This window comes from Anoplopoma fimbria, chromosome 16 (genome assembly GCF_027596085.1).
Source record: "Anoplopoma fimbria isolate UVic2021 breed Golden Eagle Sablefish chromosome 16, Afim_UVic_2022, whole genome shotgun sequence".
In the NCBI taxonomy this organism is placed as follows: domain Eukaryota; kingdom Metazoa; phylum Chordata; class Actinopteri; order Perciformes; family Anoplopomatidae; genus Anoplopoma; species Anoplopoma fimbria.
In genome coordinates, this window is record NC_072464.1 from 8,432,369 (window position 1) to 8,450,633 (window position 18,265).

The following is an 18,265-nucleotide window of genomic DNA, read 5'->3' on the forward strand; positions in this document are numbered from 1 at the left end:
GTTTGTATTTACAATAAGTTCCTATTATTCTTCTTCTTAACAAAACACCATTACATTTAATTTTTCTGGACTGTCATTGATGTGGGTGGTGAAAGCTGTGTGTCTGTCAGCTTCAGCAATTGTTTTAAGAAATATACCCCTTTACATCTCTCTCAGCTATATAACAACCACATACTGTTATGCAATTAGCTCTGATGTAAATGTTTAGTAAGTAGTAACCGTCAAAATCCACAATGGACAGAATGAATGAATCTGATTTAACCCTTTCATGCATAGAGGTCACTACAGTGGACAGCTATTTCAAATGTTGTTATCTTGTATATGCATGGGTTTTGATGGCATAGTTGCACATCAGCCACTACAATAGCTGTCCACTGTAGTGACCTCTATGCATGAAAGGGTTAAAAAAAAATAAGTCTGAATTGTGTGACCAAATTCTCCAGCCTAAAACTTCATATCCCAGAAGTCTCTGCAGCACGTAAGTGATGTCACCTGATAACGAAGAGTGGAGGGTGTGCTAATGTTTACAACCATTTGGCTGTCAATCATTTCATCGTAAAAACTGGGATTTGGTCGATATTTCAGCAGCATATGTATCGACAAAGTGCATAATGGTGCAAACTAAATGACCTCGTCTCGCAATCAGGTAAACAGACTCCTCTGGTTCATCATTTGATCACTTAATCAAGAAAGCTGGTTAGCGCTTAGCTCGTCAATGTTAGTGATCTGATATTGATAAACAAGTGAATTTAGCTCATCGATTATCTGCTTACGTTGACTACACAACTCAGCGGGACTTGAACCGTCTCCTGTCAATGACATGGCGATGACGTTAAATCTAAATGCAGCCTATATAAGGGTTGTTTACTTCCAGTCTGCAACAATTTATTAGCTCGTATAATCGTTAGCTTGTAAGCTGCTTCGCTAGCTCTCAGGGTCTGAAGAAGCGGCTCATCCGACCACGAGAACTGTGATGGGATTCACACACATAGCTGAGCTAACGTTACCTGTTTACAAATGCAAAAAAAACAACAAAAAAACAGTGAAGTAAGCTCAATCTTAAAATGTGTAGCTACGTACAGAACTGTTTTGTATACATTAAGTTGTTTACTATGCACCACCCACAGCTGACGTAGCTTAGCTCACTTCTACAACCTTACTCTTCTTTAACGCAGGGACGTAGAGATGTAAACACATTTGTCTTAATGAGGTATTTGGTTGCATTAGAGTTGCATACTGTGACTTATTAGAGAGGTGGCATTTGCACTGATGTTCACCTTGACATATTAGACTTGGTTGTCGGTATGAAAACGTAACTTTGGTGTTTCTATTTTTCTTCTTGTCGCAGGGTTTTGTTGCCTGTGATTCCCCTGGTTGCTCTCGATTCACTGCGTTACACAGTGGATTTGAATCTGCATCTGGAAATAGTATTTCAGTCTGTAAATTTAGCTGGTGAACAGGTGTGTATTGCAATGTAAAAAAAAAATCATGAAGTTATTTAAAGTTGCTTTAAGCTCTGCTAGTATATTGTACTTTAAACACTTTCTGTCATACCTGAATGTGCTGGTTCACTGTCGCTTTTGATTTAAGGAATATTTGCTTCTTTAGACTACGACGTTATAGAAAGTAGTCCATCACAATTCCTTAGAGCCCAAAGTGACACCTTCAATTTCCCCTTTCTAACAGTCCAGAACACAAAGACCTTCAATTTCCAAATTTTATAAAACAAGGAAAAGCAGTAAATCTTCACATTTAAGATGCTGTTTTTGATCTGTGAGTAATACACTACTTGAACATTTATTAAAATAGTTGCAGTGTGGCTTTCTGTGAAATGGTCATTTCAAATTGAATTAGAAATTGTTACCATGCTGCAATTTTTAAGTAGAGTAGGAGACACATAGTTACTAATATTGCTGTACTTTCTTGTTAGAATCTATAATTCAATTTCATAGAAAACTCAATAATAATTTGTAAAATGCTGGGGGGCAGTTTTTGAATATCTTGTAACTCCAACATGTTCTTGTTCATCCATGCATTCAGTGTCCTGATGGAGTGGGTGTTCATCATGAACCGGATGAGCTCTCAGGGCAGCTCTGCAGCCCAGCGAAGGCGGATGGCCCTGGGGGTGGTGATACTCCTGCTGGTGGATGTCATCTGGGTAGCCTCCTCTGAGCTGACCTCGGTAAGGACTTTGTCCCATTCAGTCAGTTTTCCACACCTGCTTCCACACTGTGGGTTGCATCATCCAAGATGACACAACTGTAGAAAAGTGAGGGGGGGGCGGCTGAGTGCAGATGTACTCAGTCCCCAGAGTGCATTGAGATGTTCTGGAATCAGAAGACAATAATGTGCACTTGATATATTTGTTTGTGTTTTATTGTGTTGTCCCGAATAGGCCACATAACTTTGCCCTTCTCTCTCCCCAACAAGTGGTAAATGAAATACTCCAATAATTTATTAGTAAATATCATTACTGCAGCTCCATATTTGATAATAAGATATATATATATATTATATTCTAACTCCAATATTAGTAGTAAAGTGCTTAGTAATTTTGATATGTTAATGTCTAAGTATTAAACATTGTAGGTCATCGAATTGCTCTGTGCACTGCTGGATAGTTAACACTATAGGCCATTTCACGGTGTAAAACATTAAAAGTTGCACCATTTCAAAAGAAGGCTGTGTTAGCAGCATAGCAGGTCGTAAGTAGCTGGAAATGTAGGAAAAGAGAAAACGAGCAAACATACAGCCTCTTGTAGTCTAAAAGGTCACAAAGAACAACTATACAATGAAACGACAGTAACTGCAGTCATCGGATACATGCACTGGGGGGGAAAGTACAACAATACCTTCTGAAATGTAGTGGAGGGAAAGTATCAAGTGTCACTTTGTATTGAGTTAGTATAATTTCTAGATCTATGCTCTAAGGAAGAACTGTGTTTTACTTGACAGACTTGAAAAGCAAAAGAAAACAGGAAAATGAGGGAAAACTGTCCTGCTTGCAACATGTTAGTTAACCCATAAAAGCTGTTATCCTAACAGCTTCCTCCTGTTGATTCCTCCTGCAGTACATTTTCAAGCGACAGGAGTACAACAAACCCTTCTTCAGCACATTCACCAAGACCTCCATGTTTGTACTGTACTTGCTGGGTTTCCTGCTTTGGCGGCCGTGGAGGCAGCAGTGCACCGGCACTCTGAAACGGCGGCACTCTGCGTTTGTAAGTAGTTAAAGCACACTCTCACAGCCTAAATCATACAGAATCACAGACCATGCCCTCTAACAGGTTCATGACGAGCCACGACAGCTACGCTGGTATTGTTTTCACCTTCTGAGTCTGTGTGGGATTGGCCAGGTGTTTATATTTCTGTCAGTCAGTGAACAGATTGTCATTGTTTTAGATGCAAGACACAAAATCATACAGATGTGTTGTAGAGGTCGAATTTAAGGCTGGGTTCAAAGATGGCTGTGGTCCTAGCAAGGGTGCCGGAAGTGAGGAAGTGACCATTGCCCACCCCACAGTTTATGCCCCTGGTCTGATTTTCCATCACGGCTGATGTGATCTCATCACAAGATGGTCTAAAAGTTGACTGTATTTTTTTTTAGCTACATCTGTAGTTGATGGTTTGAATTGCGTCTCTCTGCAGTTTGCTGATGCCGAGGCCTACTTTGCACCCTGCACCACTGACACCACTGTGAGCAACTGTTTGGTAAGTAGTTTAATCAGAAAAAAGTTATGTCTCTTAACAGCAAACTAGTTGAAGGTACTACACGTGTAACTAACTCTTTTCGGGCAGTAGTGTTTTTTTGACCATTTGTTGGTGTTACGCCCCTAAAAAATGGGGATAAATATTCACGAGAGTGATGTGATGCTGTTTCCTCAGCAAGAACTTTAGTGTAATGAGGAAATAATCGTGGTTTCCTCTAGGTATGCGGGTGGAGACCAAATCAATTGATCTCAGAATCAAGCTCAAGATCACTATGTAGATCACAGTTTCACACTATTATATCTTAAATAACACACTAAAGAACAAAGTCAACAATGAACATAAAACACTATTTTAGCATTTTAACCACTCATTCACGTGATGAATTTGAACTATTTTATAACTTTATGGTTTCAATAAATCCTCATGTTATTTATGAATTACCTTTCTAACCACATCACAGCTTTTAACATAACAATTTACCATTTTCTTCAAATGGTACCCAATCTTCTAAACACTGACAAAGCTTTGACCATGACAATCTTAGAAAAGTACAGTACAAAATGACATTGTGTGCAACTCTCCACTTTAACAACTACTAATGTTTGACTTTCTCTGTCACTCTCGTACAGAGTGAACCTCTGTATGTTCCAGTGAAGTTCCAAGACCTACCTGCAGAGCACTCAAATTATCTGATGGGAGACTGTGAAACTTGTGAGTAAATAGTTGATGTTGTCGGTGTTTAAAAAAAAATAACATCGAGCATAAAATAGTTTCCCCCATGTATTAACAAATACCACAGGAGTATGCGTAAGTGTTTCAAGTTTGACTGATATGTTATTGATAACCTCAGGAATTTGGTCTCATCAATGAAAAGTAACATTTCAACAACAGAGGGCAGTGGTGAGCTATGAAACTCGATCAAATCATTGTTTAAAGCCAATATGAAAGAAATAAGATATTTAACAAGATGAACCTCTGTCTGACCTTCCAGGCAACCCTCAGACTCACTTTTCTGTAATCTATAATCTCTAATCATAATAAGAACAATAGTTTGAACAAAATTATTTCACTCTCCTGTGTTGTTGTATTTCTCAGAGTAATGGAGAAATCTTATGATCTTTTGGCTTTTCTATACTTTTTAGTGTTTCAGTTTAGACAAACTATAACTGACCTTAATTTCTTTAGATGTATCCAAACAGTCCAAAGCCACACAGTAAAGGGTCTGAGACAGTCTACTAGGGTTTCTTGGGTTTCTCTTGTGTTTGTAATTCAAGCGTTCATATGTTTGGCACCTGTGTTTAAAATGACATGACTTGTGTTCCTTCAAGTCGGGCATTAGCACCTGAAGTTTGATATTTTATGTAATGATATAAATGATGAAGTCTCAAAACTATATTAATTTCTTTTGTGTTGGACATTTAAATATAACCCTGCCTCAGTCTATTCACTCCTCTCTCCCAGCAGCTTCCAAAAAGCAACGGGTGCGTTTTAGTAACATCATGGAGGTGCGTCAGCTGCCCTCTACTCAAGCCCTGGAGGCCAAACTGTCCCGCATGTCCTACCCAGCTGCCAAGGACCATGAGGCCATGTTACGCACAGTGGGCAAGCTAACTATCACTGATGTGGCCAAAATCAGCTTCTTTTTCTGCTTTGTGGTGAGTAAAAGCCAGCTTTTTGTTTTACATTGCCGTACCATATTAAAGAAATGATGCTATCATGATGCATAGTAACAATATAAAATTGATAACACACACACTTTTTGTGTTATTTTGTAGCAAAGTGCCAACAAATGTGTTTTGCTGATACATTGAAAAAAAAGTGCTTTTGGCACAGTGGCAAGTGAGCAGAAAGTGATGCAAGGCTGCAAGTCATTACTCATTTAGCCTTTCAATTGATGAACTGCTTTTAATTTGTGACCCATCCTGTCTGAGCAAAGAAGAACGTCTGGGAAATCTTAAAGCAGAGTATTTGACGTGGGCCTTACAGACCATCGAAAATTATGGGAGTTATACTCCCATGTTTTGAAAATTATAGAAAAATGGTTCACATTGTCACATTACACAATTTTTCCTGCAATGTTTTTTTTATATGATTGACATATATTAACCATTTAAAAAGAGCAACACTTCATCTTAAAATACAATCCAACAACTCAATTGAAAGTTATGAGTTGTTTTTATGCGACTGTGTCAGAGATGTGCTGCATTCAAAATTTTGAGGCTTCTTCTTATTGAATAATAAGATGTTCCTGTTAACTTTGTCCAACGCTCTACTAGCTCTGTAATATTTGTGACTAATCTGATGTAATTCTTGCAGGTTTTCTCTTTTTTAAATTATTATTATTACTGTTTTGGTTATTTTATGACATTATTAGATAGAGATAATGGAGAGATGACAGGTGAGAGCGATGGATGCAACAAAAGGGAAAATGAGATTCACCGTTGGAGGTTTTAACCCCTAAGCCATGGGGTCACCTTTTGGCTGTCTTTTAAGCCAAGTTTAAACTACAATACTGGCTTTCTGTAATTGAGAGTCTTTAAGTAGTTGTGATTTCACACTACATATAACTGACTGGAGTCAGAGGGTCACAGTCTACAAGACCACCATGAGAAATCCCTGTTTGATGGCCATAACCTCAGAGCTGTTGTGCAGTGGAGTAATAAATGTCACATCTCTGCTTCTGTTTCTCCTCCAGTGGTTCTTGGCTAACCTGTCATATCAAGAAGCCCTGTCCGACACGCAGGTTGCCATTGTCAACATCCTGTCATCCACCTCAGGTGACTCTTTCTCTCTGTGTTAAATTTCACGACAATATGTGGTATTGGTAACAGGGTTAATGGAAAATGTGTGTCACCTCTGTTCATCCTGAGCCCCTTGAGGCAAATTTGTGATATTGGGCTATATATTTGAAATTGACTGGACTTGACTTTCTCTTCTCCCTCTTCAGGCCTGTTCACGCTCATCTTAGCAGCCATATTTCCCAGCAACAGCAGCGACCGTTTCACCTTGTCCAAACTGTTGGCTGTGGCTCTAAGGTAAGGGCTGAATGAATGTGTTTGCAGTGGATAAAGGCATGTTGGTAGGTTTCTGTTCTGAAAGTGGTTATATTATTTTATTTTCAGTATCTGCCTAATGTGTCTCCATGCTTTAAATTTTGGTTTCTGTTTTCTAAAATGCTATCAATCCACTGTGGGGGAAGAAGTAGTTTAAATTATTGGTGCCATATTCTTTGATTTAGTGGAGGAGCTGTAAACTTTTTTCCAGTGTACTTTGATACTCCCAGTATCTGCTGCGGGCTCAAACCAATATATTTACAATTACTGGCTAAATTCTAAGAAATCTGTTTGAATATTCATTGTTTCATAAAATGATAATAATAATTGTTCTGTTGTGCCTGACCTTACCTTTTGGGCAATGCGTTTCGCCTCTTTTGCTCTCCACTCGGACTGTTTACATGCATTCAACCAAAGCCTTCTCCAATGTGATTTGTTAATATTACTCGGACTACAGACGGAAACCAGATAGCTTCTGATACCAAAATCCTGTGCCGTTACCTACAGACTCTGCAGATGAATGCAGAATCTGTTTATATAGATGAATAACTCCTGGCATCCCTGATATGTATTCACAATTTTTTACCTAAGGCACCTATTTCAATTTTGTTCAAGCCTTTGTCTTGAGACTTTAATAAATGAAGTTTTAGCCAAATTATTTGGCTTGTAATGTTAATTTTGGTCAAAATGAACTGATAACATCAAAAATCAGCACAAGTCAATCATTTCTTTTTGTCTAATTTTCCAAGGCTCTAATAATAGAAGAAATATCACAATGTTGTTGATTTCATTCAACAATCTGTTATTGCAGCACTGAGGCTGATATATAAACAGATTAATAACATTTAACATAAAATGCATTTATAATGTAATGAGGAACCAGTGCAGTGATTTTAAGTCACAGTAGTACAGTGTGATAATATAAAAACATTTATACCTTTTTTTTGTCATTAAAATTGAAAATATGTCTTCTCTTGGAGAAAATAATTGCAAAAAAAAGCTTGGATGATATTTCTGGTATGCTGCTCGGTATATGAACATTACAGGGCTCTTTGGACATTTTGTCCCAACGATATCAATATAATTCTGAAATCAAAGTCTTGAAATGACCTGTCATTACCTGTAAATTTGATTCAGTCAATCCATGTTGTATCTCTCTTGTTCAGCATGGGAGGTGTTACCCTGGTTAGTTTCTCCAGCATGGACAACCCTGATGAGAAAGGCGTCATGGGTAACAATGGAGACAGCAAGTATCTGTCACTCCCACACATCATTATTGTGAAGTGAAATTCTTACATTACTCTCGTGCCTAACAGTGTTGAATTGATATAATCTGAATCATTCTTTCCAAATGTAATTGACTTCTACGTGAAGGTTCTTTGTGGTCGCTGGCGGGGGCGATGCTGTACGCTGTCTACATCGTAATGATCAAGAGACGAGTGGACCGGGAGGATAAGCTTGACATCCCCATGTTCTTTGGTAAGAAGATGCTCAGTGTATCTGTTTTGTTTTTTTAAGGACAAGGCCATTGTTTTTAGAATGGGTACTGATTATTGTACTTATTTCAGTCATTAACTAAGCAATGTCTGCATCCTATCTGTGTACTGAAACATAATAGAGACCCCTACACAGTAAAGCTATTTTTAGTCCGCAAAGTTGCCGCCAGTGTGGAGGACAGGAGGTGTCTTTCGAGGTGTCTAAGCTGGAGCTACTTTGTGTCTCTCAGGGTTTGTGGGTCTGTTCAACCTGCTGCTGCTGTGGCCTGGCTTCCTCCTGCTCCACTACACGGGCTTCGAGGCCTTTGAGCTTCCCAGCCAGCTGGTGTGGACGTACATCCTTATCAACGGCCTCATTGGAACGGTTCTGTCTGAATTCCTCTGGCTCTGGTATGCACCTGACTCCTTATTTATTCAGGTCACAATTCTGGCGTCAAACCATCACAATCTGGATTTAGTATATGGGAACTCTCAGTTGAGCGAGTAATCTGCTTGAAGAATACACAGTATTTCAAAAAAGATTTTAATGCTGCTTTCTCTCCACAGGGGCTGTTTCCTCACATCGTCTCTGATCGGGACTCTGGCATTGAGCCTCACTATCCCGCTCTCTATTATGGCAGATATTTGCATGCAGAAGGTACGTTTCCCATAGCAGGCACTTAACAGTCAGAGTTTGAAATAAGAGTCATAAACATGTTCAAATGCAATCTGTTGAAAACACGGGTTTCAAAACAGTCGGTCAGAACAGATTGCAAAATGAAAAATCTGGTTAATGTTGTAATGTGATTAAATATTGATTAAACTGGGGGCTAAACAAATTGTCACATTTGAACTTACTTATCTGAAGTCCAGACATGACATTAGTTGTAATAGTTACCTACCTCCGCGTGTGTGCGTGTGCGTGTGCGTGTGTGTGTGTGTGTGTGTGTGTGTGTGTGTGTGTGTGTGTGTGTGTGTGTGTGTGTGTGTGTGTGTGTGTGTGTGTTGTGTGTAGGTACGTTTCTCGTGGCTGTTTTTTGCCGGGGCGGTCCCTGTCTTCCTCTCCTTCTTCATCGCTGCGCTCTTATGCCACTACAACAACTGGGATCCTGTCCTGGTGGGGCTGAGGAGAGTGTACGTCTTCATTTGCAGGAAACATCGCATTCAAAGGTAAACAATGTTTGATTCCACAGAGGGATTAAACGTGAGACAACACCCTGTCAGGTCACCAAATTTGCAGTCTTCAGTTTATAAATTGTCCATGCAGCTGATTGCATCAACATATTAAATTTGTGCGCTAGCTAACATACAAACAACCTGTAGTGACAAGCCACAAATACTTTACTGTTGATCATTTTCCAATCACACATTGTGTTTTGTTTGTTTTTGTTTGATTTCTTGCCCTGCAGGCAGTCATTGTTTTCATTTTATGAAAAACCACTTGCAGAGACTTAATACTTGTGTGATTAAACATTGCAACAGCTTTAATTCTTTTGGCAAGGTTTCACAAGCAAGGACAATTTGGAAAACATTGTCTTTTGATTGATTTGAAGGACACAGGATTTTAGATTAAGTTGCCCAAAGGCGTGCATTTATGAGCTAAATTATCAAAAAATCAAACTCAGAAAATGAGGAGTGAACAAAATATAGACGACTTTAAAAAGGTAATGCAATGCAGTTCTTTCCCTGGAGGCACTATTTGGTGCTCAGCTGGGCGCTCCATTGATCAAAACTGGCAAAAGAAACAGGCACCCTGGACGTATAATGTGACTAAAGTAAAAAAATGGAATTACTGCAGTTTTCAAATAGTTTTCCCACATGTTGTCATGTATAAAAATAACCCACAATGACCAATGTAAGCAAATTACTTGATTACTTTGCCTGACATCACGTTTTTTGTTCTGCTTCACACTTCAAAAATCATAAAAGTGATGTTTATTTGTGTAGATTATCTTGCTAAAGAAAACATTTAAATATCATAAACGTGTGTTTGTTACAGATCTTATTTTCTTCAATAATCCCAAAAACTAGCATCACACTGGTTCCCCAACCAAAAATCCCACTGGCTTTTTGGTTGGGGAACCAGTGTGACCCAAGTAAGTCATCCCTGCAACACTCTATACCCTCAGCACATTTCCAGGTGTCTCTCGTTCTTTAGACAGGTTGTTAGTCACATTAAGCCATTATTTGTGTGCAGTCATTTTCCAATGGACTGCCTCATTAGCATCAAATGTGGTTAGCGTGGCTTTTGTGACACAACTGCAAGTACAGTGTAAACAGACACTCATAATCCAACCACATAATGTTCTGAACCTGTTGTAAGTTCCATTGGGTAGAAGAGAACTTCCTTGTTCTTTGCCTTGTATTGCAAACTGACTTTCTATCCAACAGTGAAAAGTGGCATACCAAAACATGAGTGCAGAGGATGTTGTGGGCGAGGAAACATTTTTAGTGTTTTGGCTGACTCAGATATTCGTCAGTATTTATTCAAGCAAGAGTAATGCAGGGGACAGAGACCTAGGCTTCATTAGTCATGCAAAAGGTCGTTAGAAGTTTGCAAGCAATGCATCCTGGTACATGTAGGCACAGCCAGCATGGCTTCGCGAGCAGGAGAACTCAGCTCTCTGGGTCAATAAAGCACACACAGAGGAATTTATTCCTTCGGTTGACTACATTTACCATGAACACTGACTGGACATCCAAATTACAGGTGGCCAATTTTCTCTTTAATGGGTGAAAAATGCTGCTTCCATGGATTCCATTTGCTTAAAGCAAGTCATTTCTGTACACACAAAGGCACACATATGGGACCAGGCCCAGGACCAAATTAATTTGCACTCAAGTTGATGCACATGTTCTGTAAGTTTGTGACAAAATCTGAAAAATTCTACTAAATGGTTTCCAGTCCAGTAAAGCTTTTAAAGTTTAAAATAGAATAGTGTGTTGTTATTTCATTGTATTGTGGTGTGTGACCTATTTATAATGAATTGACCTTAACTCTGACACATACTTAAGAGTCTTTTCATCTAGGACATTATTACAAGGACAATAGACTCCATTTGTAGCTCCAGCCGCGCTAAGTTAAGTCCGTAATCAGATGAACATGCTTGAATGACTCTGCTTTCTGCTGCAGTTATGCTCTCCATTCTTCTGTGAATGCTTGTTCCCATTTGGTGAGGAATGATTATAATAATGATGGTTGTCAGAATGATGACTGAGATGATGATTGACATCCGGCTTCCTCTGCCCACAGATTGCCAGAAGACAGTGAGCAGTGTGAAAGCCTTATTCCCCTCCACCAGGTCTCCCACAACGAAGCAAGCTTCTGTTCGTGAACCAGCAGTCAAAAACAAAGTAAATGATCACTCTGCCTTATCGCTTACCTGTGTGCTGTTGACTGATGTGTTCCTTTACGTGCATGGCATTGTGTATTTATAATATAAACATACATAAATCCGCTGGGTTACATATAAAAAGTTCCCAAACAAAAAAGTAATATAAAATTTATTTCTATTTTCTGTACTTCCAACTGCCTTTGGTGAGACAGTGCTGCCTGGAAGTAATTCAGAAAACAACCAACTTCTCTTTTAATCTAAAGCTATTTTAAATTGTCTCATTTGAGTTTTCAGAGACAGTCATCATTTGTTAAGTATGATTATTTCTAATGGAAAAAAATATCATCAATTAAACTTTTTGGTCGTGTCTAGATTTTCAAAAACTCTGGAGACTCACTGCCAGATAACCTTAACTTTTCAAGGTCAATGCCTAACCATATAGCAAGAGTTTTTACAAATGTAGGGTTACCATCTAGACCCAACCCTTTTTAAACACAGCAGATACAGTAAATGAAGCCCTTGATTGACAAATTTGGTAACATTTTAAGTAAGAGCATCCTCTGTATTTTAATATATGTTTTTTTATATAAATGAGAGGTATAGAAATGACCATGAACAAAGTGAAAGGGGTCGCTCCTAATCACAAACCCACAGAGAATTTTTCGATTCTACGTGATGGGAACCCTCAACTTTACAGAGCGTTTAAGCATCTTTACCTGTTTTTTGTTCAGTCACTGTGCTCAACCCTGTTTCCTGCACCAGCGTTGGTGGGTAGTAGAGTGAATATATAGCCTTACATTTGTCAAGTGGCAAGAAACACAACTACAAATAAATGCTAACGTTGTTTCATGTCTGGTAAATTTCTCAATATGCAATTATTTTGAAACACTTTCATCACATCAAATTAATAGTGTGAGAGTATGTCAATGTTTTGCCTTCAACTTCATCTGCTGCTCCCAAGTTACCAAAACTTTTTATTGCAGCTTAAATTACAACATTTTGGTAGATTTGCATCCCAAACAACAGTATGATTCTTTTGCAATTGTGGATGAAGCTCAGGATTTCCGCTATCTCCTCCCTGCTTTCATTCAGCTGTTTGTCTTTGAACATCTGTCAAGTATTTGTCTGACGCCCTCTTTGTTTGGACATGTTGATGAGTAAGACGGGATGGAAGACAGGATGAGCAGGACAGGAAAGTCTTTATGTAAATATTTCAGATCTGCGATTAGCCACCCACTTCACAAAGTCTGAATCTCAGTGAAGTCGCCCGTCTGTTCACTATTCATAGGTTTAGTCAAGCTTTTCTCAGCTGCCTCCCAAACCCGCAAAGTAATTGCCAGCAGGGCAGAGAGAGATTTTGAACTCGGCATGTGGTTCTAATGGAGGTGTTAGCGGGGAATGAAAGCAGGGCAATTTAGGACAGACTTGAGCCTGTTTGCTGGGTGTGTAGTGTTTAATGGAGGAGCAGATGCAAAAGCAAGTGTATGCATATAATTAAGCCTGCAACTCATGGTACATCACAAGCTCATAACAAAAAGATATTCAACTTAATGATAGAAAAAGAGAAAACCAGTGAACGCTTACAATGGAGAAGCTGGATGTGGTAAATGTTTGGCATCTTTACTTGATAAGTGACTGCAGTGATGGACAGAGACAATCATAGGACTAGGATATAAGAAATACTGAGGAAAGTGTTCAAAAGGAAAGTGATTATTATTTGCATTTCTTTTTCTTCTGTCAAACTGTGTGTTTGTCTCTGTATATATGTATACATATGTATGTATGTGAATATATATATGTATACATATATGTATAGATCTTTTTTATATATATGTGTTTATGTATATTTATGTGTGTGTGTTTCTATTTAAAGTTTGTTTACAAACATGAACATTTAAATGCTATCTCAAAAACTTCTCTACACTTCCAGAAATTACTTCTTGTTAGGAAATACTGAATTCTTTTTTTTTTGTTGACTATAAAGTAGTCAAATATAAATAATTGCATCTTAAAAAAACAGGAATGAGCTCACTAAATACCCTCCCTGTGTAATCTTTCTAAACTGTAGAATGTAAACTCCGGTGAGTGTAGCCAGGTTTTGAGGCTGCATCAATGTAGATTCTTGTCTGTTGTGAGTTAAAGGGTCTAAATTGGGGGATAACTCTTAGAAGCACTACATAGAAGTGTGAACCCATACATGTCTGTACATATTTCTGTTCTTTAACATCTTCACCATGTAGTATACATCATTTTTGTCTCACTCTCTTTTTTTTTGTCTCCCAAGGTGGTGAATGTGGATCTCTTTGAGCAGACAATCTGGAAAGCCTTCAGAGACATTGAACTACCCCAGTGCCTTCTATTAAATCTATTTATTTTCTACAGTGTTGAGACGCCGCATCCATTTCTACAAACTCGTTTTTTATTTTCACATTCCGGTCATCACAGACTGATCTTTTTTGTTTTTATTATTTCTGTTCAAAAAAGAAACCTCATGGTTCTCAAGGTGCTGGACATTATCAGTGATTACTATATTGTCATGTGACCAAAATGAAACGGTACATTTTGAACTTGATCATAACACTAACAGAGGCAGAGTAAATGTGTGTTTCTTTAAAATAATCTGAAATCAGTGTTCAGAGTTCACAATATTTTCCAGAGGAACATTGTTCCGTTCTGGACTTCATCATGTTAGTCTAAGGGCCTTTTGAAGCCTTGCTGCTTGTTTGTAAGTGTATGTGTGCAGCAGACACAGTGCATTCTCACAAAGGACAATCTGTCAGACATGTACATAAAATGTTTGCCTTTTGATTTGTCTGCCTTTAATGGAGAAAGCCTTGCTTTTTCATAAATCAGCCATGTGACACACCTCATATGATGAGTCAGTCAATATGGCCGCATTGTTTTCAGGACAAGCGTTGTGGTAGAATCAGAAACGCAGCACATTGATGAGTTCATGTTACTCAGCTTCGGCAGCTTGGGTAACAACAAAACCGTTCAGAGTGACCTCTGCGTGTGTTGTGAGATATTCCTTCATGTGATAGTAACACTGTCCTGATAGGATTCAACATTAACAATACTTGGTAAGAAATATCACATGTTTTTTTTTTTTTTTTTTTTATCTTTTAGTCTTAATTTTCTTCCGTCATGGAAACCTTTTGTAAGTCCGACATGAAGAAGAGTGAAATCACACTACAGCTGAACAAGAAAGCATCCGATCCTTCAGCAACTTTTGTTTCCCTCTGTACCTCCGACAGTGCTGGATCATGAAGACAAACTGTGATAGAGATGTAATCTTTGTGCTTGAGTATGAACTGATACTAAGCCTTCCGCTATAAGCTACAACACGCCTTGCTGCAATAACGGTCGTCTGCTCGAATGAGCAGTTTCCTTTGTTCAAAATGGGTGTAAATACTTTACACAGTGAAGCATTAACAGAGTATTGATGTTTTGTTTGTGAAATTCAGATGACCACTACAGATTTTTCTGTCCGAGATTGTGTAATGTTTTATATTTTCTGTATCATTGTAAATTAATACTGCCAGAGGAAGAGCTTGCATAACAGCCAAATGACTTGCATTACATAACTGAGATTATATATCACATCGATTGGACTGTTGTATATGACATTAGTTTTTTCATAAGCAAAAATGATTTTTTTCAGTGTATTTGTGATTTCATGAGAAAAAAAAGCATTTCTATTAGCCCTCAGTGTCTGACATGTAATCCAGGATGTAAACACTACAGTTGAAGGGGAAATGTCAATGTTATTCCACAGCCTGTTAAATGTTGGATGTGTGTACATCTTTATGGAGTGTTTATTGCACTCAGCATTGACTGGACGTATGAAGTGGAGGAAGTAATAACTGTCCTGTGAGGGTGAATTAACAGGTTGAGCACTTTAAGTGACAGATATAAACTCGTTCATGTTCATTATTGTACTTGCTGTGTTTTTGCCAATCAGTCCCTCATGTCACAGTTGCAAGTATAAAAGCTTTTTTAGATGATTAGTTTCCCATGTTCTCTGCGTAGACTTTAATGGTGCTTGTGGAAACATGGATATGATTTTTCTTTCTTTCTCAGGTTCTTTGTCTTTTTTTTGTTTTATTTCTGAGTAATTTCTCTTTTAAGTGTCATTAATGAAGATGTTTTAACATCTAAAAGAAGGCTGTAATAGTAACTTCCCGTTTATCAACCTCGGCTCTTGAATTATTCTTTTATTTTGCAAGTCTGTTTTCATACTTACGCTGCACTATTAAAACATACCTTTTTAAATCTGTGTTTTAAATGGCGTACTTCTACAGGATTACATTGCTGTTGAAGAGACATGTTGGTAAGATGTCTAGGTGCACCAGCATTTCTTTATTGATTTGATTTGCATGTTTATGCTCTCATCTCCTGACTAGTCATTGTCTAAAGGAAACTGTCTTCCCCGCAAATTTGAGGGCGTAGGTTTCAAGGAGTATACCATCAGTAGGCTAAGCTGTAGGTGGCCAATTTCAACATGTAATTTAGACAAACATACATTACTGAAAACAAAAAACACTTCGAACAATCTTGTCAGTGTATCATATTAAGCGGATATTAGGCTGGTAAACATCTGACCCTGGGAACAAGGATATAAAACGTGGCCCTTGGAATTGTGGGATTAGTAGGAAGTGCTTTTTCATTCCATTGTGGCATTTTTTTGACGGCTCTATCAGTTTTCGGGCACTAAATGTAGTGCACTAAATAGTGAATGGTTCTGGACACAGTCCTTGATTTCCTTGTCACAAATATTATTATTATTTGTGTTCACTGTAAGACTTTAAAAATCATATTTAAGGATGGTTGTCGCCCATTGACAGCTGAGATCGGCTCCAGCACCCCTGCGACCCTTAACTGAGCAGGTTACGGAAAATGAATGAATGAATGAATGAATGTCTAAAAAGAACAACTTCACCATGAAAAAAGGTGCTCTGAGAAGAGCTTGCATTGCTGTCCAATTACAGAATTTGCTAAAAGAAGCAGAGCCCTATTCACACACACTCACAACCTCAGGGCCATTCAACTAATAGAGGCGGCTGTGGCGTAGTGGAGAGCAAGGTAGTTCTCCAATCAGAGGGTCGGTGGTTCGATACCCGGCAGTCGATGTGTCCTTGGGCAAGACACTTAACCCCAAGTTGCTCCCGAAGGCTTGCCATCGGTGTGGACTGGATGTTGCATGAATGTTAGTTAGAGTCTGATGGTGGCACCTTGCATGGTAGCCTGTCATCAGTGTGTGAATGGGTGAATGATATGTAATATATACTACTGATTGTAAGTCGCTTTGGATAAAAGCGTCTGCTAAATGACTGTAATGTAATGTAGAAAGAATGCAAATATTGTCTTTCATAATGTTGTATGAAAACATTTCATGGTTTGCTAAAAATATATTTTGTATGCCTCTGGGTCTGTAGCATGATGGCTATGAATTCAGATAATAGAGGCCAAAGAACACCTTGAAGAACACCAATTGTGCTGCTGAATGTCTGCAAACATTGCATGCCTTGCAACCAAATACATCATCACATTAAAGCACCAACTAGAGGCCTAAACATTGAGTCAAACCTGCCGTAACACAAAGCAGTAGACATTTTAGGTCTTATAGAGTGAATATATTTTCCCTGAGGCCTCTCAAGGAGATCTAGTGTGTCCCTTTCAATATTATCAGTGTCAAGTAGAGACTCAAGTGAATAAGGCTTTTCCTTGACATCCTTACATTTCCTTCCTTTTTATACTGTGGAAATACCGCCTATCTAGGTCAAACATTTTCCTCATCTCTCGAATGCCCCTCTCATGTGTGTCAACCATTTTATTTTAGCTTATTTCCTTTTTACGTCTAACAGCTGTGAATTAATTCTAGCATGCGCTACATTAATTCCCATGATGTGTTTATCTCAAAGTCACAAAGACAATTTCATGTAATCTCTAACACTCAAGCACCTTGTTATTGAGATATTAAAAAGGCATTGTCAAGCTCTATTTAATTCTACACACAGGAACACATTGGCAGATAATTCAAATGAGATCTGAAGCATAAATTAAGAGACTTAAAACATTCAACCTTGATTTTACTTTTTTTCACATTTGGCAGTGAACATCTGGCTGACAATGTGATGCCATGCAGAAGACAATGATTTAATTGATGTTATCGGACAATCAGAGTAAGACAGTACAGCTTTTATCTAACCTGTAGACATCAGTTCAGCTTTGTCTGTTTAAGAAGCAGCAATATGTGTGGAGAAGTCAAGGAAAATGATGCACAAATTATTCTTTAAGTATTATTGCATTCAGCGTTCTTTTCAGCATTTAAAGGAAAAAAATACAGTAATTCATTATCTTTGAAACACAATAATTTTTTCAGCCACCTAAACGTTATCAACCAACCATAATTCTGTCTCCGTAGGAGTTAACATAGCATTTTTCTTGTTTTTAATATGAGCATTCTGAACTCTGTGGAGCTACGTCTGGTTTATTTCAGCCCAGTTCCTGTTTTAACTTCTCAACTTCCCCACTTGCACTTAAGTTTATTTAGAGGGATAAGATAATCCTTTATTAGTCCCGCAGCGGGGAAATTTGCAGCCAACTTTTGACTTCTCTGTCTGCCATAAAGTATTGCTCTCTTAAAAATTCATCTACAAACAAAACTACTATCTTTTTAATCTCAATCAAT

General features: G+C 38.3%; 1 protein-coding gene across 4 annotated transcripts; it reads left to right on the plus strand.

Moving 5' to 3' along the window:
* Positions 1 to 508: 508 nt before the first annotated feature.
* Positions 509 to 15,835, plus strand: LOC129104418 (solute carrier family 35 member F5-like). Of its 4 annotated transcripts, none has more exons than XM_054615092.1 (16): positions 509 to 646; positions 1,349 to 1,460; positions 2,041 to 2,182; positions 3,072 to 3,221; positions 3,649 to 3,711; positions 4,341 to 4,422; positions 5,173 to 5,366; positions 6,407 to 6,488; positions 6,659 to 6,746; positions 7,931 to 7,995; positions 8,139 to 8,243; positions 8,491 to 8,650; positions 8,807 to 8,897; positions 9,255 to 9,409; positions 11,493 to 11,593; positions 13,859 to 15,835. In XM_054615092.1, the coding sequence occupies exons 3-15, from the start codon at positions 2,048 to 2,050 to the stop codon at positions 11,572 to 11,574; spliced, it is 1,452 nt and encodes a 483-aa protein (XP_054471067.1). In that variant the 5' UTR covers positions 509 to 646; positions 1,349 to 1,460; positions 2,041 to 2,047; the 3' UTR covers positions 11,575 to 11,593; positions 13,859 to 15,835. The 4 variants fall into 4 exon arrangements, with proteins under 4 accessions (XP_054471067.1, XP_054471070.1, XP_054471069.1 ...); XM_054615095.1 differs by having other exon boundaries at positions 5,176 to 5,366; XM_054615093.1 differs by lacking the exon at positions 509 to 646 and adding an exon at positions 1,188 to 1,210.
* The last annotated feature ends 2,430 nt before the right edge of the window (positions 15,836 to 18,265 follow it).

Bases quoted from the DNA above. Each gene is read 5' to 3' on its own strand.
- LOC129104418 (XM_054615092.1), top strand. From the start codon at position 2,048: ATGGAGTGGGTGTTCATCATGAACCGGATGAGCTCTCAGGGCAGCTCT. The intron at 7,996-8,138 runs GTAACAATGGAG...TTCTACGTGAAG, and splicing joins TGATGAGAAAGGCGTCATGG to GTTCTTTGTGGTCGCTGGCG. The intron at 9,410-11,492 runs GTAAACAATGTT...CTCTGCCCACAG, and splicing joins AGGAAACATCGCATTCAAAG to ATTGCCAGAAGACAGTGAGC.